This window comes from Enoplosus armatus, chromosome 14 (genome assembly GCF_043641665.1).
Source record: "Enoplosus armatus isolate fEnoArm2 chromosome 14, fEnoArm2.hap1, whole genome shotgun sequence".
Lineage (NCBI taxonomy): Eukaryota > Metazoa > Chordata > Actinopteri > Centrarchiformes > Enoplosidae > Enoplosus > Enoplosus armatus.
The window spans coordinates 23850922-23877149 of record NC_092193.1 but is presented as its reverse complement, the minus strand read 5'-3'; the positions used below and the strand labels follow the sequence as shown (position 1 = coordinate 23877149).

The window sequence follows — 26228 nt, the reverse complement described above, 5'->3', positions numbered from 1 at the left end:
TTGCTGTGAGCTGTAAATTCACCACTTCTAAGCAGAACCTGGCAGCATGCCTCCATCTCACTCAGACTCACCCTGGGTCCGGGTCCACAGGTGCCTGTACCTGTCGCAGACATCTTCACCAAGCGTAGTGGATGTAGTGGAATGGTTTTACCCTAGAGAGCAGTGTCTCTTTTGTAGTCTCACTCTGCAGCTACTTCTGGGGACATTTAGCTGCTGCACACTGACAAACAAAAAGAAAAAGAACTGCAACAATGTATGAAAGGATTTCACCTATTAACTACTTTTGCCTGCACATTTGACATTCAGTAGAGCCTGTTACATGTTGAATATATGGTCATCAAAATGAGATTGGAATAAAGGTTATCATAAAAAACTTGTCCAATTTTAACGGATGGCTAAATGTCTTTTCATCTGTAAATCATCAAAACCTTCCTGACTGTTCTGTGCTGTGATCAGCTAAGACAAAATCCACAAGCCTCTGCTATATGAAATTAATTTCATTATAATTTATTTCCATTAAATCCATATGCATCCCGAACAGCATGCTGACAATAGGCCGACCAGGCACTGCTAAAGACTGTTATGTCTATCTACTGTGTGTTGGAAGAAAACATGATTGGATTTGGGTTGGGTTGAGCCAGACCTTTCTCTAAAGTGTGGAGATATCTGGCTATGCAAGACTACTTCACAGTAAGCTCAGTTGCTAAGTAGTTTATGAAATACATTGCTGGGAAGTTAATAAACAATGACCCCATCATTTTCCCTTCTCAATATAACTCCAATATAATCCTGTCCCTGACGACCAATGTCACTCATGCTTATTATGTCTGTTTGTGATGTTTGCGAGGTAGCTAGCCAGCTATAGTTTGCCAGTGCAGTCAGTAACGTTAAGCATCAGAGCATATCTCCCCATTTATTCTTCAGCTCAGCAGACAATGGCGTGATGGTGGTTTGAGTCTGTTGAGCGTTGACTTCACGCTACATTGTTAACTTAAGTTAATAAGTAAATAAACAACCTCCCCATATTTTACTCTGACAACTGTCATGTCACTCATGCACATCATACTTGTTGGCTACATTCGCTAGCTAGCTAACCACGTAGCTATTTTCATACCTTGTCAGTTGAGTGGAAGCTAAAGTGTGAGCATCTTAGCCCATCCTGCCCATACATTATAACATTAATGAGAGTGTAACGGTAATGTTACATGTCTTCACACCAAACAATTTCGTTCAGGACTCAGAGTTTGGGACGACCTCCAAACTGAACAATTCCAGATACATTTACAGAAGTCTGTTTTTTCCGCTGGATACTTTGAAAGTTTCCCCTGAACGTTTACAGCAGAGGCACTGTTCATCTCTTGACTCTGCAGCAGTGAACCATGAGTTATGTTTGTGACCATCATACATTAACAGCGAATGATGAAATGTTTTGATAAGCAAGAAAAAAGTTTCTGATTGGAGTTCGATCCATTGAAATTATGGTTCATAACGGAGCTGTAGCATGAATCTCATAGCTAGCTTGATAGAGCAGAGAATTTTAGTAAAGCAGACATCAGACGTTTTACCAGTGGCTTCACTCATTACATTAAGTTATTTTTTATATACCTAAATATGAAGATAAATTCATTATTAGTGAGGAGTAAGCTATATAGAATAGAATATGCAAACTGGTTTGATTCCAGCTCAAATATATATAACTATGTGTATATTCTGTATATGTAAAGAATATCGGCCGATTGATGGCAGAATTTTTTTAGTCCCTGATATTGGTATCTGCATCGGTCATATACTACCTCATTATTTATTCCTTTAAACAGTGCAGTACATACATATACACACACACACACACACACACACATATATATACACATACATATACATTGTTATTGTATATATTCTTTACTTTTATTTTTCACTTAGACATTGTAAATGTGTATATATTTTTTTTTTATTTCTTCTTTTCTTTTTTATATCTTCTTTTTGTACATACTCTCATTTCTAAATGTATGCTACTTTCTCTGAATGGGAGAACCGGTACTGTATAATTTCCCCTCGGGGATCAAGAAAGTATTTCTGATTTTGATTCTGAGTCTGATTCTGGTTGGGCTCTAGTAATCGCTTGAGAGCCCAACACATAAAATGAGACATATAGTCACATTAAGAAGTCATACACAATAGGCCTCATGCATCATGTTTTCTTATCTTTCTCTTATATTTGTTCTTGCACAAAGCAGTGAGAGGAAAATAAATCCTACATGGGGTTCCACATTTCCATCTTCAGCCTGACATTACCCCCACTCTAACCAATTTCAATGGGGGAGGGGGATTAAATTTTCTCTAACTAATCACTAGAGACCAGCGTATCCTCCTGAATCTTGACAACACTTGACAACAGCTTGACCAGCATATGTTCTGCCCTTGGCGCTCATTGGATCGATTGCTTTTCAACCTAGACTGCTGTTTCATGTCACGATGCCAGACCAGAAACAGTCAACTTCGTGGAGTGGGCAGATTTAAAGGTCTGGACCCAGGCAAGTTTTTACCCAACCTGAGCATGTTGATAGATTGCGTTTGCTCTCTCACGGATGTGCGTGCCGGCAGACATAAGTGCCGTGTGCAAATCACAAACCAACAAGCCACTGACATTTAACAAGTATCGCTAAACTCATCAGATAGAAGAACAAAAGAAATCTGCAGAGATAGAAACTTCACTTAATGGAGCTTCGTTTCATCTGAAAATGGACGCCAAAAAACAACTGTCTGCTGCCAGGCACGGGAGGGGCCAGGACACTGTCAACTGTCATAGATGAGCGCACTGGAGCCATCATTGGAGAGGTTTCTCTGCCGGGGATTCAGTCTGATATTCTACTGGACAGTGACCCACCACAGCCAGGAAACCTCCTGTCAGCACCAGACAGTATACCCTAGGATCAACAAGCAAGCTCTGAAGACAATGGTGAGCATCAATCCAAATGTTTTATCTTGAAAGAGAATTGAATTGAATTGATTTTATTTGATTTCACATTAAACGTATTTAAAAAACAAATCCAATTTTACCTAATCTATAGCCTACCATCTGGCTCCAGTGCGCCATCCACCTCTCAGAGCGCGCCCGGACCATCAAGATGATCCATCTGAGCAGAGATCATCGAAGAGTCTGCCCTACAAAATCAACAGAAGATATGACAGACTCTTCAGCATATGCCATCCACTTTTTCACAAATTAATGACACTCAAAGAAATAAATGAAACTTGAACGGGAAATGAAAACCCTTTGTCAAATACATGCCATTACAATTTTTCTGGATGTTTTTAGGACCTGATAGGATTGTGTAGGGGGTGGGACAAGCGCGCCAAGTGCGGCAAAATGCATCCCTGGCTGATTCCATTCAGTGCAAGTCATTGTCAGTAAGGTAATGACAAAAAATGTATAGTTATATTGTGCAATATGGGTTCATGCAGTTATGCAAGGTACACCAACATATATTGTACATATAAAGAATACTCAATATATTTATAAATAAATATATGTTTTGAATTTTTATAGTAGGTAGATCATTTTGACTTGGTCATTTTACTTCACTTGGTAGCTCGCATGCTGAAAAAGTGTGTGCACCCCTGCTCTAGAGTGTAGATATTTGGAATGGATCCACTGGTTTGCCTCATCTCCTGCCTCTGCCTCCTCGCTATTGGTCGTGACCGCTCCTTGGTCAGCCTGACAAATAGAAAACGTTTTATGAGCCACTCGTCACTCTCAGTCAACAAATCTGCTCAATATTTAAATACATGCATCTGTAGCAAATAAGCCATTGTGGATTTGGTTGGGCACCGTGTTGTCCTACTTTACGTACTATGAAAAATCTTAATTAATGACGTGCTGTCATAATTAATGATCATTGTTATTTAGGCTATATGTAATCATCTTTAATCTTTAAAGTAAGTGGTAAAGTAGCAGTTCCCAAAGCGCTTTACAGATCAGATGAATAAATGAATGAAATAATAATTGTAGAACATTTTTCTTCTGTGTTTTCATTGTAAGTAAACAGCTTTTTCATCATCGTTGTTAATATTTCTCATATATGTGGTTTAGGGCAATTTTGTTGTCTTATCTAAGAACACGAGGGAAGTACGCAAGTATTGATGAATGCCATAAAAGTTCTTAAATTGTTTGCACGCCCAATTTAAGATCAAATCTGTGGGTATGCATGATTCATTGGTATATGTATCATGCTTTACATGAGAAAAGCAAACAGAATTAACACATCCACACAGGTGTTTTCATTGAGGTAAAAAGACGTCTCCTCTGAACCATGAGACTATTTCCCTGACTCTCCTGTTACACATTTTAAACTCTCAGCATAAGAGTTTAAGCTTGAAGCTTAAAGCAGGTCTGATCCTCCAGAATAAGTCTAAACACCAGTGTGGGTGTGCAGGACCTTTAAGGAACAAACAATCTGCAGTAAATCACATCTTTGGGAGGCTTATAATGTTCCGTCTTTATTTACACAGGTTTAGTTTGAGGTGCTGTACTGCCTTCTATTCAACTCACTCAGACGCCACCAGGTGTATTATGGTGTTTTGGGTTGTTACTTAATGGATGATGACACATGGCACTCAGTAGCATAAACACTGTAATTTTTTCTTCCAATACCATCAAGTGTAAGGTCAACATCAACTGAGGGTGGCGGACTCCAACAGACTCAACAAACTGATCCGCAAGGCCAGTGACGTTGTGGGGGTGGAGCTGGACACTCTGACGGTGGTGTCAGAGAGGAGGATGCTGTCTAAGCTGCGGGGCATCTTGGACAATGTTTCACATCCTCTCCATGATGTACTGGTCGGACACAAGAGCACCTTCAGTGGGAGACTCATTCCTCCCAAGTGTACAACAGAGCGCCACAGGAAATCATTCCATTCAATCAAATTGTTCAACTCCTCCCTCTGAGTGTCAGACACTCAGGAAGAGACTGGAAATCTGGACCTACTTCACTTGCCATATACTACCTCACTATTTATTCTTTAAATGTTTCAGTGCAATACATATATAGTCATACACAACAATACAATACATACATATATATATATATATACATATATACATATACACACATACATATACATTGTTATTGTATATATTTTTTACTTTATTTTTCACTTAAATACTGTAAATGTGTATATTTTTTATTTTCTATTTCTTATTTTTTATATTTTGTACATACTTTTAGCTCTAAATTATGCTACTTTCTACTCTTGAATGGGAGCACCGGTACTGTACAATTTCCCCCCCGGGGATCAATAAAGTATTTCTGATTCTGACTGATTCTGATTCTGAAAAGATTTTCAACAACCTCTGACTATAAGAGTATCACTCTGTTAATCTCCTCCATAGTTAGATGTATTTTATGTATACAGTGCGGTTGTATAGTATATTAACTGAAATAGTGGCTTTACACAGTCTAACAATGACCCAGGGCTTAGACACATGTAATGTTGTTGTTGTTGTTATGTCAGACGTGGTGCATTGAGATTGATGGATGTGTCTCCTGTCTCCAGACTAAAGCCCTCCCTGCCTTTGTGTGCTGTGTTAGGTGTGTTGTACCTGCAGTATGGGGAGGAGACAAAGCAGGTCAGGATGCCTGCTGAGATCAGCAGTCAGGATGCTCTGCGGGCTCTATTTGTCACTGCCTTCCCCCATCAGCTCACAATGAAAATGCTGCAGTCTCCCAACATGGCCATCTACATCAAAGACACTAGCCGCAACGTCTACTACAACCTGGAGGACATCAGGTGAGGGCCTTTTGTTGCAGTAATTAGCCGTTGAACTGGCACACTGACGTACACCAACATGTGTGCCTTCTAGATCACTGTAATCCAGAACAGGCCAAACCTAAAATTACATATTTACACAATGTGTATATATATATATGTATATATATATATAACAAAGACCTGCAAACTGTTATACACACCTTCATCGCTGCCGTCTCTCTGGCATCTGAAAAAAATCACTGATCCTGGCATCCCTGCACTTGCTACCTGTTGCGTATTAAATTGATTACAAAATCTTACTTTTTAGGCCCTGAGGGGCCTCGCCTCAAGTTTTAGTGCCTTATGTTCCCTAGGCTCTCCTTGAGGTCCTCAGATGCCTGTCTTCTTGTTGTTCCAAGGTCTAGATTCAAACACTAAGGTGACAGAGCCTTTGCTGTCAGGGCTCCTGGACTGGAATGACTTACCTGATGAGATCAGGGCTGCACACTCTGTATCTTCTTTTACATCACTTTTAAAAACACACCTTTTCATTTAGTTATTCATCATTTAATGTTTTTTTTATTAAGTTTTAATCTTTTCATGTTTTGGACTATTATATTAAAAAATGATATATCACATATGTAAATTATAAAGTTTATTAAAATTAAAAAAAAAAATCCAAATATTCACTGTAAATAAAGTGGGGCCGTAGTAGCTTGGACCACACGGTACAGAGTGTGGACTGCTAGCTGGAGAGGTGCCAGTTCACCTCCTGGGCATCTATCAATGTTTTTAGAGTCCGAGTCCTTTTAAATGCTGCACAGATGTTACTTGAGTTTTGAGAAAATAGTGCAGGACTGTGACTCCAGAGACCGGGGTTCACATCCAGAATCCCATGTGGTCAGGTTGAGGCAAACAAAAATTGTCGTTTTGGGTAATAAAGTGCATTTGTGCAGACTGCATTTTATGTAGCGCTTTTATCCCAAGTGCATTGCAATTTTCCCCTCATTGTTACGCACACTGGAGGGACCCAAGTGTATGACACGGACAGAGTAATGTTAGGATAAGGTGAGGTTTTATTGTTGAATGGAATCTGGCAACAGGGAAGAGTGAAGGTAATGTGGGATGAGGCTGGCGTGAGCGTGGAGTGAAGGGAAGCGTGGCAGATGAGGATAGCTGGGAGGCAGGGTGGTGGCAGGCAGGCAGGCAGGGAGACAATCAGGGAGACTGGCAGGCTGAAGATGATCCTGGACACAGAGAGGCAAGTGTTAGTAACAAACTGGTACAGAGATACGGAATAACTGATAGATAAACTGAGTAGGCCTTGAGACGTAGCTACCGCTAAGGTTACACGACAATCAGGCAATGAGTGGCTGAAGAACTGGGGTAGATATACTGCAGAGGTGATGAGTTGATGGATGGAAGATGTGATGGCTGGGAGAGGTGACGAGCTGATGGGAGACAGGTGCGCTGGTGGCCAGGGAGCAAGGAGAGTGAGGAAGGGAGCCACGCCCACACCAACACACACACACAACAGACAAACACTGGGAACAGGGAAGGGAAAAAACACAAGGAAACACTAGGGAATGGCCGCGGCCGTAACACTCATTCACCCATTCACATACACACTTGTACACCGATGGCAGCCACGCACTGGCCTAACCATCAGGATCAATTCAGTTCAGTGTCCTGCTCAAGGACATTTTGAGGAGCCGATGATCGAACCACCAACCCTGTGATTAAGGGACGAGCTACCTGTTGACTTGCAGCTGCCATGACCTGTGTAGTAATTCAAGGCTCTTTTGACTTTTTCTATATTAAACCAAGATCACAATCTTTCCCTAACCTCTAAGTGCTGCAAGTGCCTAAACATAACAAAAAAGACAGGAGTAGTAGTATATCAGTGTCATTTCCAAGAGACAGGTTGGGATTAGAAAGTCTCAGCTGTTGATTAAGCAACACTCATCTGCTGATAAAATGTTGATGATCCAGCAGGGATCAAAACATCATCTATATTGAGCAAAAGGCCAGTAAAAACGATTTTATCTTCAACGTCACAACTAAATTACCAGTGACTAACAATGTAAAACAAGAATTTACATCAATAACAAGTACCATTTTAAATCAATGACTTTTTGTTATATTTTATGAGACGCTGCATAGCCATAAGATGGTAACAGACTGTCCTACAAAGACTAGTCTGACCCTTTATAAAGTACATATCTGATCCATCGGATTTCATCATGCATTATCTGAAACTGAATCTAAATCTTAAATATTCTGTTGCACATATGTGAATGGTGATTCTGCATATAATAAAGTGTCCCAGCCATTTTGTCCCTTTGGAAGACTTCACACACTCATTAAACTGTCACTGTGTGTGTTCCATTTGCTTCTAGAAACATCACCTCCCACTCCTGTCTCAAGGTTTATCATAAAGACCCAGCACATGTGTTCAACCGCCATGCCAGGCCTGCCAACACAGAGGGAAGGGTGAGTCAGTCAAAACTCTGCTTCTGTCTCCACCTCCATAGTTTTTCATTGTATCCTACAGTGTTGATACAGTAACCAGCTGTAGATCAACTGTTTTCAACTGTGTTTCGGACTTCGATGAGACTTGGAATAATATGGGTTTTCAAGTGGGACTTTATAACGGGAACAGTATGTATTCATTTAAGAATGCAAGACAGGTGGGACTTTATAACGTATAACAAGCCATATACTATAGTTAAGTATGTTTAACTTATTGGAAGTCTTCAAGACTCAACTGTATGTGTGTGTGTGTGTGTGTAGCTCCCCTCCGGTTAAATCACGAACACAAAGCGTTCTTTTGGTTACAGGCATTTATTTTGCCCATCTGTGCCGTCAAGCATGTTGTGAGAACCAGACAAATAAATTACACGAAATATAAAATGAGTCCAATGCAATACAGAGCATTCTCATAGAGAACAACCATGAAACAAATATCTCACAAGCACAATATAGCTTACATAACACATTAACCTTGAAAGCTATAAGCCGTTAAACCTGCAGAATTACCTTGCTGAACATTTACAGAGACACAGGTACGCTATCACGTGAACTTAACTAGCAAGTCTTTTAACATATCAAATAACCATAAACATAATTTAGAAAGATACACAAACGTTCCATACCTCATTGGCCATGTTAACTCAAGAGGGGTAAGAAAGGAAACTTCAGCATTACTACAGTAACAATGTAAACATCCTCCTCCATAGACTTTGACTGGTGCTCTGCCTCTCATCAGATCAGAAATACTTTATTCATGGCACTCATGGCAATAAAAAGAGCGCCACGGGAGTTTGTCATTATTTTATTGTAGTTTTATTAATATCTAAATAACTAATAAGCTAATTGCTAAATGCTAATGCACAGCTGACTGGCTGGGAAAAAGATAATCCTTTATTAATCCCTCAGCGGGGGAAATTTGCATTGTTTCAGCAGCATACAGGATAGTGCAATGGGAAAATCAAGATATAATAAATGAAAACAATAAAGACCATTATAAAACAAGCTGCTAAAACTAAAAAACTACTAAAATGTATAAATGTACAAATTCACAGAACGAAAGAAATAAAGGTAAAGGAATTATATGGTATTGCACATAGAGAGGTGTGGGTATTGCACCATTTGTTATACATTCAGAAATATGTGGATTGTCCATTTCGATGTGCGTGGTCTACTGGGAGCATTGTTGATTGTAGAGCCTGACAGCCGCGGGGAGGAAAGACGCCTTTCTCCCACCGCTTCCACTAAGTCTAGGGGGCATCCCAGAACAAAGCTGGCCTTCTTTATCAGTTTGTTGAATTTCTTCCTGTCAGCAGCTGAGATTCTGCTGCCCCAGCAGACACAATCACAATAAAAGATGGCTGATGCCCCCACAGAGTCTAAGAAGGTCAGGAGTGCCCCCTGCACTCCAAAAGACCTGAGTCTCCTGAGCAGGTAGAGTCTGCTCTGGCTCTTCTTGTACAGTGCAGTTGTGTTGTCAGTCCAGTCCAGTTTATTGTTCAGGTGAACACCCAGGTACTTGTAAGATTTCATCATCTCAATGTCCATTCCCTGGATGTTCACTGGTGTGGGAGGGGTGTGTTTGCACCGGTGGAAGTCTACCACCATCTCTTTGGTTTTCCCTGTGTTGATGTGGAGGCGGTTACTTCGGCACCAGTCCACAAAGTCCTGGGTCAGTTCTCTGTATTCCCTGTCGTCCCCATCTGTGATGAGGCAGGAATCAATCAGAAGCAGCCCTCAAACTCAGGAAAACAGTCTCAAATTACAGGCTCAGTTAGTGGACTTTAGCATGCTGGTTGCCACGGAAACCCTCACTTCATGTGCCCAAGTCTTCAGCTAAACTAAATGAAGTTTTCAGACAGTGAACACAGTTTTTATCAGTGAAATAACACTAGCTAACAGGACTGAGGTAGATATGTGTCAGTCTTGTGCCTGATTTGTTTCATTGCTGTTGGTTTTATCTTGACTACTAATTAATGCAAGACGAACCTCAAGGGAAAATGCTGTTATGCCACATGTTTATATACACTATTCTCACCTACACAAACACTGTATTTATCCTGTTTTGAAATACACAAATGCCTGATCTCATACTCACTTTAATTAGCGTTATCTCCTTCGACCTCCTGTGTCACTCTGAGCATGCAGGCAGGTGCACACTGCCCATGTTTAGTATCTTTACTCGCTCACTTTATTAAATTCAATTCAATTCAGTTTTATTTATATAGCGCCAAATCACAACAAGATATAGAGTTGGTAACATGCATTGGAGGGACATAAATGTGTAAAGATGGAGAGGGAGAGGAGGAAAGCTTGGTGCATCATGGGAAGTCCCCCAGCAGTCTAGGCCTATAGCAGCATAATTAGGCAGGCCTGAACCAGCCCTAACTATAAGCGTTATCAAAAAGCAAAGTTTTAAGCCTACTCTTAAAAGTAGTGAGTGTGTCTGCCTCCCGGACCCAAACTGGGTGCCGATTCCACAGGAGAGGAGCTTGATAGCTGAAGGCTCTGGCTCCTGTTCTGTTTTTGGAGACTCTAGGAACCACAAACAACCCTGCATTCTGGGAGCGCAGTTCTCTAGTGGGGTAGTAGGGTACTATGAGCTCTTTAAGATACGATGGTGCCTGACCAGCGAGAGCTTTGTAGGTCAGGAGAAGGATTTTAAACTCTATTCTAGATTTTACAGGGAGCCAGTGCAGCAAAGCTAATACAGGAGAAATATGATCTCTTTTCCTGGTTCCTATCAGTACACATGCCGCAGCATTCTGGATCAGCTGGAGAGTCTTCAGGGACTTATTGGGACAGCCTGATAATAAGGAATTGCAATAATCCAGCCTAGACGTGACAAATGCATGGACTAATTTTTCTGCATCTGTTTGAGACCGGATCTTCCTGATTCTTGCAATGTTACGGAGGTGAAAGAAGGCAGTCCTTGAAGTTTGTTTTACGTGAGAATTAAAGGACATGTCCTGATCAAAGACAACTCCGAGATTCCTCACGGTGGCCCTGGAGGCCAGGGCAATGCCATCTAGGGTAACAATATCCTTAGATACTGTGTTTCTGAGGTGTTCAGGGCCAAGAACAATAACTTCTGTCTTGTCCGAGTTCAACATCAGATGATTGCGGGTCATCCAGGTCTTTATGTCCTACCAGTGACACAGAAACCGGAAGTGAAGCAATACGCTTACCGCAGTACATCAGCTCATATTGGCATGCTTGGAGCTTGGCTAACTGATGAGGTTCTTCTGGCTTGATTAATAAATATAGCTGGATATCGTCTGCATGGCAACGAAAATGTATGGAGTGTTTTCTAATAATATCTCCTAAAGGAGGCATAAGGTGGATAGTATTGGTCCAAGCACAGAACCTTGTGAAACTCCATGACTGACTTTGGCGTACATGGAGGATTCATCGTTATCGTGTACAAACTGCGATCGATCTGATAAATACGACTTAACCAGTTTAGTGTGGTTCCTTTAATGCCAATTAAATGTTCCAGTCTCTGTAATAGGATATGATGGTCAATGGTGTCGAATGCAGCACTGAGGTCTAACAAAACAAGTACAGTCCTTTGTCTGATGCAATTAGAAGGTCATTTGTAACTTTCACCAGTGCTGTCTCTGTGCTATGATGAGCTCTGAAACCCGACTGAAATTCCTCAAGCAACTTATTGTCATGTCGAAAGTCACACATCATAGGCTGCTCTGGCTTTACAGAGGGCCTTCCTATAAGTTTTCCTACAAGACTATCTAGCCAAATTAAACGTGATTCCTCCAGTTTGGTGGAGCGCCACTTCCTTTCAAGTTTGCTTTAATTTGCGAGTTTGGGTGTTATACCATGGAGCTGACTTTCTTTGTTTTATTATCTTCTTTTTAGAGGGGCAATAGAGTCAAGTGTCAGTCGCATTGATCCTGCAGCACTGTCAACAAGATCATCCATTTGGGAGGGACTAAGGTTAGCATAGGAGTCCTCAGATGTAGAGACATGGCATTGAGTTAAATGCAGATGGAATCACTTCCTTAAATTTAGCTACAGCACTATCAGATAGATATCTGGTGTAGGCTTTTTTGCCTAATGGCGTGTAGTCCAGTAATAGGAATTCAAAAGTTGGCCAAAATAATGGTCCGATAACAAAGGATTCTGTGGAAAGACAATTAGATGTTCAATTTCAAGTCCATATGTCAGAACCAGGTGGAGGGTGTGGTTAAAACAGTGAGTTGGTTTCTGTACCCTCTGACAGAAGCCGATCGAATCAAATAATGACATAAACGCAGCACCAAGGCTATCATTATCAACGTCCACATGAGTATGAAAATCACCTACAATAATTAATTTATCTGTTTTAAGGACTAAACCTGATAAGAACTCTGAGAATTCAGATAAAAATTCAGAGTATGGACCTGGAGCGCGATAGACTATAACGAATAAAACTGGCTTCAGTGTTTTCCAGGTTGGGAGTGAAAGACTAAGAACAAGGCTTTCGAATGAGTTATAATCCAGTTTAGGCCTAGAGTTCATCAACAGGCTTGAGTCAAAGATGGCTGCAACTCCACCTTCTCGGCCGGTGCCTCGAGGGATGTTAGTATTAGTATGACTGGGCGGAGTGGATTCATTCAGGCTGACATATTCTTCATGACACAGCCAGGTTTCTGTCAGACACAGTAGATCAATATGATTATCTGATATTAGCTTGTTTACTAATACAGCTTTAGATGACAGAGATCTGATGTTTAACAGTCCACACTTAATTTTCCTATTGTTTTGGCCTATTTTGGCCTTGTACAATTTCCCCCCGTGGATCAATAAAGTATTTCTGATTCTGATTCTGATTCTGATATAGCAGTGGTGGTCTTAATTTTTATTAAGTTTTTATTAATGACTCCTCTCCTGTTTATTTTTGGTTGAATTAATTTAAGTGGTGAAGCGTGTAGGACTGCGACTCTGCTTCCTGGTCTGGATGGACTCTGGGTTGTCACGGGTTTGGTTCACTAATAAAGTCGGTCAGATTTCTAGATGTGAGAGCCGCTCCATCCAAAGTGGGATGAATGCCGTCTCTCCTCATCAGACCAGGTCTCCTCCAGAAAGTCCAGTCAAATTGGGTAGGGGCCCAGAGAAAACTACGGAGTCTGACACAGTTTTTGCAAACGTACACACCGACTCCACGTAAATTTTTGTGACCTCCGATTGGTGCAATCTGGAGTCATTACCACCGACGTGAATAACAATCGGACTGTATTTACGCTTATCCTTAGCCAGCAGTTTTAAATTTGATTCAATGTCGCCCGCTCTGGCCCCAGGAACACATTTCACTATGGTCGCTGGTGTCGCTAGCTTCACGTTTCTGACTATGGAGCTGCCAATTACCAGAATCTGCTTCTCAACGGTTGTGTCGCTGAGCGGGGAGAACCTGTTAGAAACATGAAGTGGTTGGTGGTGAACCGTGGGCTTCTGCTTATGGCTATGCTTCCTTCGGAAAGGGGGGCTGGCTGACTACAGCCGTCTGCATGGCGCGCCTCCAACTCGCTGAGCCTCGCCTCCAGCACGCTAAATAAACTACATTTATTACATTTACCATTATCGCTAAAGGAGGCGGGGGAATAAATAAACATCTGACACACCGAGCAGGACAGAGCAGGAGGGTGACAGGGAGAGAGAGAAGCCATTGCTGGCTGCTAAGCTAATGTAACAGACAGAATAGTGTGTAAACAACTGTGAGATTTGCAAAAAAAAGTCGCTAAAAGAAGGAGAGAACTATCAGTGTTAAGCAGAAGTAGTGTACGTTTAAGTGGTTAGCGGCTGATTAGCCGCTGTAATGAAATATATAACAAACAAATATAACTTGTTTGAGCTTAGAGCAGCCAAACACGCGCTACCAGTGATACAGAAACCGGAAGTGAAGCAATACGCTTACCGCAGTATGTCAACTCGTATTGGCCCCCTTTACAGCTGTAACATAATTTGATATCCACAGGGACATTTAAAATGATGTTACCTAGGCCATTGCTTTTATTTGCAAAGCTACCTAAAAAATTGCAGCTTAGGTCCAGACCACGGGGACCTCAATGGTAGCTACAGTGGTGTATGCTGCCTGTGTTTTATGCATTGTGATAAGATGCTATTCTCATGTGTTGGTGCTGATCGTGTGGCTGTGTTTGGCAATGCTGACGATATTATTGGTGCTAGAGGAAATTTCATGGAATGTCCAAAAATTATTCAACCTCGGGGGAAGCTGATTTAGATGTACTTGCTTTGATTTTTTTAGTGTATGAGTGGAAATATTAGCCTGATAATGAGATCATACCAAAATTGTTTCTGGCCAGTAGTTGTGAGGATATTTTGTTTGTTGGGCTCAGAGAAGCAGCCATCCTAAGTGGGATTCCTTTACTATCAGGCTATTTGGCTGTTCTCAATACAACAAGGTGTTGCCCCCTGTGTCTGCACCACTTTTACGTCAGCGCAGTGGTCTCATTGAATTGACAGCTTTTGACCCTGTTTGAAACCATTTCTTGGAATAGCTTCAAAAGTTATTGGTGCTGGACTAAATGACAGCAGAATCACATCTAATGATTTCACATCGCAAATCATCAGATGTGCCTAAAAGCTACACTTTGTTGCCCATGATGCACTACTTTAGGCCTGCAAGTAACAAGCAGGCAAATTCTTTCTCAGAATCAGAATCAGAAACTGTTAATTGCCAAGTAACATACATTACAAGGAATTTGCCGTGGACTGAAGGTGCTATTGTTTTGACAACAAATAAGTAGAATATAAAAGGTAAAATAAGAATAAAAATAAAAATAAGATAAGATAAGATAAATAACAAACAGTGCAGTGACCAACATAAGGTAAAGTGTCCAGATAAAGTGTCCAGTAGGGGGTGGGTAACGCAGGGGGGACAGGGGTGATGTACGTATAACTTGTGTTTGTGTTCGGGGGGGGGGATCAATGTAAGTTTGTCAGGTTGACTGCAGAGGGGAAGAAACTGTTTTGGTGGCGGGAGGTTTTGGTCCTGATGGACCGCAGCCTCCTGCCAGAGGGGAGGGGGTCGAACAGATGGTGTCCGGGGTGGGAGGGGTCAGCAGCGATCTTCCCTGCTCTCCTCAGGGTCCTGGAGGAGTACAGGTCCTGAAGAGATGGGAGGTTGCAGCCAATCACCCTCTCTGCAGAGCTGATGATACGCTGCAGTCTGCGTCTGTCCTTGGTGGAGGCAGCAGCGTACCAGACAGTGATGGAGGAGGTGAGGATGGACTCTATGATGGCAGTGTAGAAGTGAACCAGCATTGTTTGTGGCAGGTTAAACTTCCTCAGCTGCCTCAGGAAGTACATCCTCTGTTGGGCTTTCTTGATGAGGGAGCTGATGTTCAGGTGGGACAAGACCAGGCGTTCAAATGATTTCATGACCACAGAGGTCAGGGGGACGGGTCTGTAGTCATTTAATCCTGTGGGCCCTGGTTTTTTGGGGATGGGGATGATGGTGGAGGCCTTGAAGCAGGCTGGCACGTGGCATGTCTCCAGTGAGGTGTTGAAGATGTCCGTGAACACCAGAGACAGCTGATCGGCGCAGCGCTTCAGGCAGGATGGAGAGATAGAGTCTGGTCCAGCAGCTTTCCGCTCTCCTCTGACTTGTTTTGCTTCTACAGCTCTACTAAGCTAGTTCTTCTCAAAGGCCTGGGTCTTTGTTACCGTATGAGCCTGTTCTGCTGATAGAGATCACAGGACAGGCTGACACACACCATCATCTACACACACACTCAAAAAACACTGAACATAATTTCGTCATGAAATATACAGTTTGATTTGTTTGGTGAAAGACACTTCTTGGATTTGAAGTCTGAAACATGAAAATGGAGCCATGTCTCCATGGTTTCATGATGAAAATGTAAATGTGTAATCCTGCTTCCTTGAGTGTCTCTCAGGCTTAATGGCCAGCTGAACGTATTTAGACTGGTCTTTGTCCTCTTCCCTGGGACTCTCTGGGGTAAATTAGTGTCCCTTGAGGGATTCAGTCCTGAAGCTCCGCTTTGTTGTCCCTTTTCTGCTTAGGTCTGCAAAATACAGATAAGTACAGGAAAAAAACACATTACCAGCTGGGAATATGGAAAATTAACAATAAGTTCTCTACTTTAGTGAGTGTTTTCCTCTCACACACGCTTTATATCATGATATACAGATATATAGTACCACCTTCTCTCATCTTCATGAGTCTTGTCCCTTCATCCATTTTAAAGTGAGAAATATTCCATGAGCAAACAGTGGAGGAATGTGTGACATTGATACTCCTGAGGCCACTTCCATGGTTTTATATGTTTAACTGGTTGCTCAGGTGGTACTGGTTCAGTCCCCAGCTCGCATGTCAGAGTGTCATTGAGCAAGACACTGAACCCCAGAGTGCTCCCAATGTTAGTGTGTTAAAAATAACGTAAGAAAGAAAAGGAATCCCTCTAGCATGTAACTCCCCATATAACCATCAGTTGCCATTTTTACATTTGTGTTTTTGTGTAGATTAAGCAGTTTAAACATGTATGATCTTTAGAGGTGTTGGTAGGTGTATTCTTGAATTCTTGAGTGGCTAGCTGTCTTTATGCTAAGCTAGGCTAACCACGTCCTAATTCCAGCTAATTCCAGACATGAGACTGAGATCCATCAAAAACTCACTCTTTCACATAATGTTGAACCGTTCTTCAATAATATTCTGAAGTCAGAGAAGAGTAGGTAACCCCTTCGATTTATCTGAAAACATGAAGTGACCACATCTGAAAGTAGGAGGTTTTTAACTGAAAGCAACAACGTGCAGAGGATGTAAATAGGATGCTCTCTGGAGTGGCAGGGTGACAGGATAAAGAACAAGACTAATGGCATGAATAAATATTGCCCAGGGAAACTTAAATAGACCCATACTAGGTCAACATAAAGGAGGCTGTGTTAGTTGTCCCTGAACACACTGCTGTGGCTCTGCACTGCACATGACCTCTGTCTGACTGTATGTAGGAGTGATATGAGGAGAGACAGGTTCAACAAGGCCACAGCAAACATGTTGTACCCCATAAATGATGCAGTCGCCTCGGGGCCAATCAGCAACAAATATGTCACCTTGTTTTGACCCATAATTACAGCATCTCCTGGGCGTTTGAGTCATGTTGGAGATGTGGCAGCACAGCGCAGAGATGCTTTATTTTCCCCAGCTTCTCCCCAGAGAACATCCACTCAGTGTTGTCTGATCCTCTCTGTTTCAGACAAGATTCACAGATACTATGTCACTGTGGGCCAATCAGTGCAATTTAGACAATGCTAAAATGCTTTGGGGAGATGCCTCTTTAATCTAACAGAAAATCAAATCTGAAAGGGATGCCTTCATAAGACATGACATATTGACAAACTGCTATATTCTATGGAATATGTCAGTAACTGTACTTGTTACATGTAACCTTTTCGTAATAGTTGTTAAAAACAACGGAAGAAGGGGATCCTGTTGGTGATCTTCATCTCATCTCACAGTCTGTATGAAGTGGTCATTAAGTTAGATTAGATATTACTGTACGTTACCTCTTACAAAACATTAACTGTTCAAGTTTTCCTTATTATTTGTTCAGACTCACCTTTATGTGTAAAATCAGTGTAGTGTGCCTTCACTCTGCAGCGTCATGCCCACCGACCCACAGATCAACCAATACTCCTGTACTGGAATAATACTGCCTGGCCCTAGCTTTTTAAAAGATAAGTATTATGTCAATATACATAATACATTATATACAGTTGAGGCCATAATTATGGAACATTTTCCTAAAATTCTGCCCAATGTTTGCATCATTGATAAAACTTGATATAATCAAACATTCACCAGTGCTATTTAGTAGCTTTTGGTACATTTTGGAATGTGAAATAACATTTTAGGCTTGCTTTATATCAAATATAGTGAAAAATGGGGTGGTCAAAAATATTAGCCCCCATGTGAATTTTTGCTTTTGAAACACACCTAATCAACCAATCAGCTATCAAACCACACCTGTGCAGTCAATTGGCTTCCTAACAACACCTGAGCATTCAGTCAGCATTGAGCTTTACCCTGTATTTAAGGGACTCCAAGGAACAGGGCACTTGAACACATTATTGAGAGGGACTGCTCTTACTCACCATGCCAAAGACAAAGGAAATCAGTCTTGAGCTCAGAAAGAAGATAGTTGAGGCTCATAATGAGGGGGAAGGCTATACTGCAATTTCCAAGCGTTTTACAGTGTCTAGAACAGCTGTGTGTATGTTGCATCATTGCTAAGTACAAGGAGACAAATTCTGTAAGAAACAAACATGGGCGTGGTCGAAAGCGCAAGATTTCAAGAACTCTGGAGAGGAAAATTGTCAGAGATGTCAGCAAGAAGCCCCGGACATCTGCCAAGATGATTGTTGCTGACCTAGCCTCTGCTGGAGTTGATGTTTCAAGGAACACAGTTGTGAGGGCTCTTCATCGTGGTGGGCTTCATGGCCATCGTCCCCGAAGAACCCCTTTACTCAAAGAGCGGCACATCAGAGCCAGACTGAGGTTTGCATGTGAACATTTGAAAGGTAAAGATGAGTTTTGGAAGTCTGTCCTTTGGTCTGATAAGACTAAACTGGAACTGTTTGGGCACATGGATGTTGCTTATGTTTGGTGAAGAAAGGGAGAGGCCTTCAACCCTAAGAACACAGTTCCCACAGTTAAACATGGTGGTGGGAGCATCATGCTGTGGGGCTGTTTTGCAGCCTCAGGCACAGGGAGCCTTTTTCGGGTGCATGGAAAATTATGTTGACATTTTGAGGGATAATATGAAGAAATCTGCTCTTAGTCTAGGCTTAGGTCGTCGCTGGGCTTCCCACAAGACAATGACCTAAAGCATACGTCAAAATTGGTCCAACAGTTCTTAAAGGACACCAAAACCAAGGTCCTGGAGTGGCCCGCACAGAGCCCAGATCTCAATCCTATTGAGAATCTGTGGCGGGTGCTCAAAGTGAATGTCCATGCTCGGAAACCATGCAATTTGGACCAGCTGGAACTATTTGCAATGGAAGAATGGGCCAAAATCCCTCAAGAGACATGTGCCAACCTTGTAAAGAACTACTCTAAGAGGTTGTTGTCAGTTGTGGCTCAGAAAGGGTACACTATTGACTATTAATGGCCAGGGGGCTAATAATTGTGGCTGTGTCATTTTTGCCTTTTCTTGTTTCAACTCAGTGCATCAATAAAATATCCTAATCAAACTTATTGGGGATTTTGTCTTTGATATTTTGGAAACAAACTATAAACACTTGTTGTTAATGGTCATTTACATGGAGAAATCAAGGGCTTTGTCTGATTTCACAAGGGGGGCTAATAATTTTGGCCTCAACTGTATGCAGTATATATGTCAGCATGGCATTCTCTTTGTCATGTGGTCTGGACTTCTGGACTGGACTTCGCCCGATTGGTTGGTTTGAACATCTGATGATTGATAATTGATTGTCGTAGATACAGTATTCTCAGTTTAATATGGAACTCAAACTATGTATTTAAACAGCAATGACAGTACATTTAGGTTGGTAAGAGAGATCACTCTGTACGGAACATTGTTAACCCTAATGATCTCCTGTGCACTAAAATGTGTGTTTGGCCCCTAAGCAAGGGTTCAATCTGAAAATGGCACTGTGTTAAAATACAGGGGACTGCCTTGGTGTGGATGTTGCCACAGGTACAGGTGAGAAGATGAAATATGATTCAGTAAGTCCAGTTTGAGTACTCTATGGGCCTGAATCCCAAACAAGCCTGATTCGAATGTAACTGCCCTTTTTCCTCATCTGTCAGATTTGTAAAAGTGAAACATGAAATATATATAAAATATAATATAAAGCATCATGTAAATCCTACATATATAGCTTGTCCGTCCAGTCATATGCGCCTTCATCTCATTTCCTCCATCAACACAACACGTTACAACACTTATAGGTTAAACTGGGCTAACTTTGGTTTGAATATTTCTTATATTCATGTAGATCCATGAGTTTGAAAAACCCTGCACAGAGGTTTATAATACTATGAGACAGGATTCTGAGCAGTTCATGTTATCATTTGTCTTGACAGCAGTAGAATTTCACTACTCTCATTACAAAGTGTACCCTTGCATGTATTTGATTGTCCAGCTCCTTGCTGGATGATGTCACATTGCATTGTGGCAAAAGTTGAGCCAGTTTTTGGCGGATGACACCCCCAGCATGCAGTTGTCTCATTGAAATCAATGAGGAGGCTGCCTTTCTGCTTTTATGCTGTGCTGATATTGGTTTGAACACCACCTTAGGAATGATCACCAATGTGTGCTGAAGGGCACTCACTGGAACTAAACATGTTACCTCTTTTCATCATGAAGGACTGGAAATGACTGTAAAAATGAAAGTATGACTGCTCTCATTCTTTCATCAGAAACAACCATCATGTTTTCATGTTTGTAGAAAAGCTAGAGAGCTCACACCCAGAGGTCATGTGAAGGAAATGTCTTTGAGCTGCTGCTGCAGGAGGATCTTGACAAAGTTTCAGTGCAATACATATATAGTCATACACAACAGTGCAATACATACATATATATATGCATACATATACGTTGTTATTGTATATATATTTTTTACTTATTTTTCACTTAAATATTGTAAATGTGTATATTTTTATTTTCTATTTCTTATTTTTATATTTTGTACCTACTTTTATTTCTAAATTTATGCTGCTTTCTAATCTTGAATGGGAGCACTGGTACTGTACAATTTCCCCCCGGGGATCGATAAAGTACACTATATAGACAAAAGTATTGGGCCACCTACACATTACACCTGCAGGAGCTTTTATGACATCCCATTCCAAATTCATAGGCATTAATATGAAGTTGGTCCCCCCCTTTGCAGCTATAACAGCTCCCACTCTTCTGGGAAGGCTTTCTACAAGAGTTTGTGAGGTCAGACACTGATGTTGGACGAGAGGGCCTGGCTCGCAATCTCCATTCTAGTTCATCCCAAAGGTGTTCAGTGGGGTTGAGGTCAGGGCTCTGTGCGGGCCAGTCAAGTTCTTCCACACCAAACTCATCCAACCATGCCTTTATGGCCCTTGCTTTGTGCATTGGGGCACAGTCATGCTGGAACAGAAAAGGGGCTTCCCCAAACTGTTTCCACAAAGTTGGAAGCATAGAATTGTCCAAAATGACTTGGTAAGATGAAGCATTAAGATTTCCCTTCACTGAAACTAAGGGGCCTAGGCCAACCCCAGAAAAACAACCCCATAGCATTATCCCTCCTCCACCAAACTTTACAGTTGGCATAATGCAGTCAGGCAGGTAACATTCTCCTGGCATTCGCCAAACCCAGACTCATCCATCAGACTGCCAGATAGAGAAGCGTGATTTGTCACTCCACAGAACACGTTTCCACTGTTCCAGAGTCCAGTGGCGGCGTGCTTTACACCACTCCTCCATCCAACGCTTGGCATTGCGCTTGGTGATGTAAGGCTTGCATGCAGCTGCTCGGCCATGGAAACCCATGCCATGAAGCTCCCGGCGCACAGTTTTGGTGCTGATATTAATGCCAGAGCTGGTTTGGAACTCTGCAGTTATTGAGTCAGCAGAGCTTTGGCGACTTTTACGCACTAGGAGAGAAGAAATTTCACTAACTGACTTGTTGCAACGGTGGCATCCTATTACAGTACCACGTTAGAATTCAGTGAGCTCTTTAGAACGACCCATTCTTTCACAAATGTTTGTAAAGGCAGATTTCATGGCTAGGTGCTTGATTTTATACACCTGTGGCAATGGGACTGAATGAAACACCTGATTTCAATGATTAAGAGGAGTGGCCCAATACTTTTGTCCATATAGTGTATTTCTGATTCTTATTCTGTATTTGGGACTGAAATGTGTAAAAGTTAGGAACCGATAAACAGCATTGAAATGCACGTGTCTTATCGAATCCACCGTTCTTTGAAATTTGGAATTGGTTCCAACTTGGAACATATATATTTATAGATAGAATGTTCTTTTATGATATACAGTATGTCATTGTACATGGTGATAGTGACTGAGTAGAAATTGAGAAGCCATTTAAGATAGAACTTTATTCATCTCAAAATACATTTTTGTGCCCAAGATGCTTGACATACTTAGTGAACAAAATACTGTATATGCATAAAAATAGAAATCTGAATATCAACAATTCCATGACAAATGGGCAAACTCGATTCATGTGAGTTCAAAGCTACTAAATGGACCCAGTGGTGAGAGCTTCTGTATCCTGTGTTGGAGGACAGAGAGGCAGCTGTGCCTCTGAGCTTTACTTTACAATAACCAACTGCTCCAACATCACATTCACTCTCAGACATGTGTACTGTACACAGTGTGTAGTGTGTGTGTGTGTGTGTGTGTGTGTGTGTGTGTAGTCATCACGTAATTATGTCAACACACACAACATCATACTGTGTCATATATACGATATGATGTGGAACATGCCTACTGCATGACACGTCTGAATTTTCTAAAAATACATCAATCATTTTTACTGTTGAGGGTTGCAAACTTTGATGGTGTGTGTGTGTGTGTCTACAGCAGCCTCCATTAGAGATTTTCTTCCTGTTGAATGTTACAGAGCGTTTGCGTGCTGAGAGAGGACATGCTGCCTGAAAGCTGAAGTGAAAGCCAGTCAGAGCTGAGTCACAGTTGGAAGGCGATTTTGTTGTTGTGGGGAATCTGTGTCAACTCAATTTGTGCTGGAACAATTATTTGATTGACAGCCTGCTCTCCTTGTGTAACTGGTCTGGACGTTACACTGCAGGCTTTATTTCATGTCGGATTTTCAGACTCCTGGCGGTTTATGCGTTATGACATGTCGGCTCTGTGTAGGTTTAGAGATCAACGCCCCTTTGAAATAAAGAGATGGATTTGAATGGTGTCACCCACTCAGTCATAAGGGCTGCTGTGCACCTCTCATCTGAACAGCTACAGGATTATTGACTGTGTTCATGCTGAGGTAAGTCACAAACAGCACAAATTATATTACAACATTTGACAAAGCTTGGAACAGGAGCTGCACAAACTCAACAGGTTACACAGAAGAAAGAGAATAATATGTAACAAAAACAAAATCCCATCTCATCATCAGTCTGGTTAGATCTGGGTGTGGAACATATATATAATAAGTGCCTACTGAATTGTGTCTGTGTGGTAAACTTTCATGTATTGAAAACCAACTCTGGTCAGACTGATTTAAACCATCATCTTGTTGATTTCACATTGTGCTGTATTTATTTATTTTACTGCTGGTTGAGTTAAGCCTGAAACAATAGCAAAAGCTTGTGCATTTGAGAAGTTTGTTTGTTTTTGTCAATTGGAGAAAAGAAGTTTGTATTCATCATGATACGATATCCATTGTTTTGGCATCTGTACTTCAACTCAGGAATCACATTGGGGCCATGTACATGTGTAACAGGGAATTGCAGTCCAATAGAAATATTGAGGAATCTCTGCTGTTTGAATAAAAGACAACTATGATTATTTGGCTGAATATTCATATATATTTATATCATGTTTATCATCTGTTTGCAGGTAAACAGAATTATCTGACTTCATTTTTCCAGCTTTACATGTTTTCACTTCCCATGTTCCATTTTCCATGGCTTAAAGCGTCAATGGTAATCTTGTAAGAAACAATGCAATTGTAGCTGACCCTGTTAAAGGAGGGCAGGCTGTGCTGTAAGCGAAGAGAACTGCAAAGGGGGAACATTTAGGATGAAGTTGTTGAAGTCCTATATGTTCTTGCCAAAATGGCAATGTAGCTTTTTCACCTGTGATGACGGTGCAGTGCTTTGTGCCTTGGCATGGCATATAATTTGTAAACTATGACTTTGTGTGATTTTCCTATGCATCCTAACAATTATTAACTCTAACAGGCACTAAAGGTCTATCAAACAAGTGAGTCCCCTGCAAATTCTGTAGGCAGCAGGAATAATATCCACAGGCTAACAAGCACTGAGACTACTGTCTGACTCTGGTGCATGGACCAATCTGGTGAGCCCCAAAGTGGTCTCTTCAGTATTCTTCAGCATACGGACTACAGTTCGGCATGTATGCGAAGCCTGTATGAGAGCAGCAGCAGTCGTGTTGAGTTGTGGGTTTGCAGTACTGAACAGTCTCAGCAGCGAATGCATACAGCTACAGGGGGAAACATGTATCAGTCAGTCACCATCTGCGCTGCTAAAAACGAAACTTTGTCACTGAGTTTGTAACACTGTTTAAGGTTGTAATGCTACCATTTATATGGCTAACATTTGTGGTAACAGCCGAGTAGGTCAGTCTTAGGCAGAGACTTTATGATCCTAGTGGCCTGATGGTAGAAGCCCTTCCTGAGCCTCTCACTGCTGGCTTGGTGTATCCGGTACCTTCTTCCCGATCGCAGCAGGGGAAAAAAGGCCGTTATCTGGGTGGTTGAGATCCTTAATGATTCTCCTAGCCTTATTTTTGCAGTGCCTTATGTAAATATCCTTTAGGCAGGGTAGAGCACCGCCTATTGTACTTCAGCTGATCGCGGTCCTGTTCGGTGCTGCTTCCGTACCAGGTGTGATGTTCCCCATCAGGACGCTCTCGATGGTGCAGGAGTAGAAATTCCTCAGTATTTGAGGGGATACCTGGGATTTCCTCAAGTATCTGAGGTCAGGTAAAAGAGTCAGTATGCAGCGCTCAGGTCAGGCCCTCAGTGATGTGGACACCAAGGTACTTGAAGCTGTCCACCCTCTCCACTGAGGACCTGTTGATATTAAGGGGGTCATAATTCCTTGCCTTCTTCTTCCCAAAGTCCACTATTCAATTCAGGACAATTTTATTTATATAGTGCCAAATCACAACAGAAGTCGTCTTATGACACTTTACAAACAGAGCAGGTCTAGACCGTACTCTTTATATTATTATTACAGAGACCCAACAGTTCCCACCATGAGCAAGCAACAGTGGCAAGGAAAAACTTCCTTGCTCTTGCTGACGTTCAGGTGTAGGTTGTTGTCCTGTCACCAGTGGGTCAGGTCCTCTACTTCCTTTAGGCAGGCCTTTTAATTGTTATCTGTGATCAGGCCCACCACACCTGTGTCGTCAGCAAACTTGATAGTGTTGGAGTTGAAAGGGGCTACACAGTCGTGTGTGTGTACAGGGAGTACAGCAGGGGGCTCAAAACACAGCCCTCGGGTGCTCTGGTGTTAAGGATGAGGATGGAAGAACCATATTTTTATGCTCTGGATTGGGTTCCTTGTGACAGGCCACAAATTCACCAAATTACACAACAGATGATGGAAAGATAACATCACAATATGTGCTTATCTTCTATTCATTAATTCAATGTGTGCATGCTCTGTGACACTGAGTTAAACCTGAAATGTCATGTTAAGTTTTCCAAATACTCACAGAGCTGTAACCCACATTAAAACATCATATTTTTGAGGATTTTTCATCAGAAAGTTCTCGAGACAGAGTCGAGCTACAGAGCATAATGAATTTTAAGCTTGCTTTAAATTGGGCCAGTGAGTGCCATATAAGATTGGGCTCTATCATTCTGTGCGGTTGAGTCACAAATGCGTAGTGACGTTGCTTTGTGTTGCACGGAGAGAAAATGCTTCTTATCTTGATTAATAGTGGGAACACGAGAGAAAGACAGACACAACGAGGTTGTTGGAGGCAAAACTCCACACAACTGGAACTTCAGAAAGACCCAAAGCTAAAGTGGGCACTTTTACAGTACACCATACAAAACAATGATACCAGTGTATTCTGACCAGTTCAAGTGAATAATGAATGAGTGTCAATTCACTGAAATTCTTGATTTGATACCTTACAGTGATTGTTTCAGTGTATTGTATTACACTCTCTGTGGCATCAAATGTGGCTGAGTGTGGCTGTGTTCTGAGTCTCCATACTGTATATACTACAGTCTGTGCA

At 41.6% G+C, this 26228-nt stretch overlaps 1 protein-coding gene across 1 annotated transcript in view; it reads left to right on the top strand.

Moving 5' to 3' along the window:
• kiaa1217 (KIAA1217 ortholog) overlaps positions 1 to 26228 on the top strand; it is a 116456-nt gene that overhangs the window by 48115 nt on the left and 42113 nt on the right. The window contains exons 4-5 of the mRNA XM_070918901.1: positions 5589 to 5787; positions 8148 to 8241. Coding sequence (XP_070775002.1) covers positions 5589 to 5787; positions 8148 to 8241 — 293 coding nt within the window. The remainder of the gene's footprint in view (positions 1 to 5588; positions 5788 to 8147; positions 8242 to 26228) is intronic.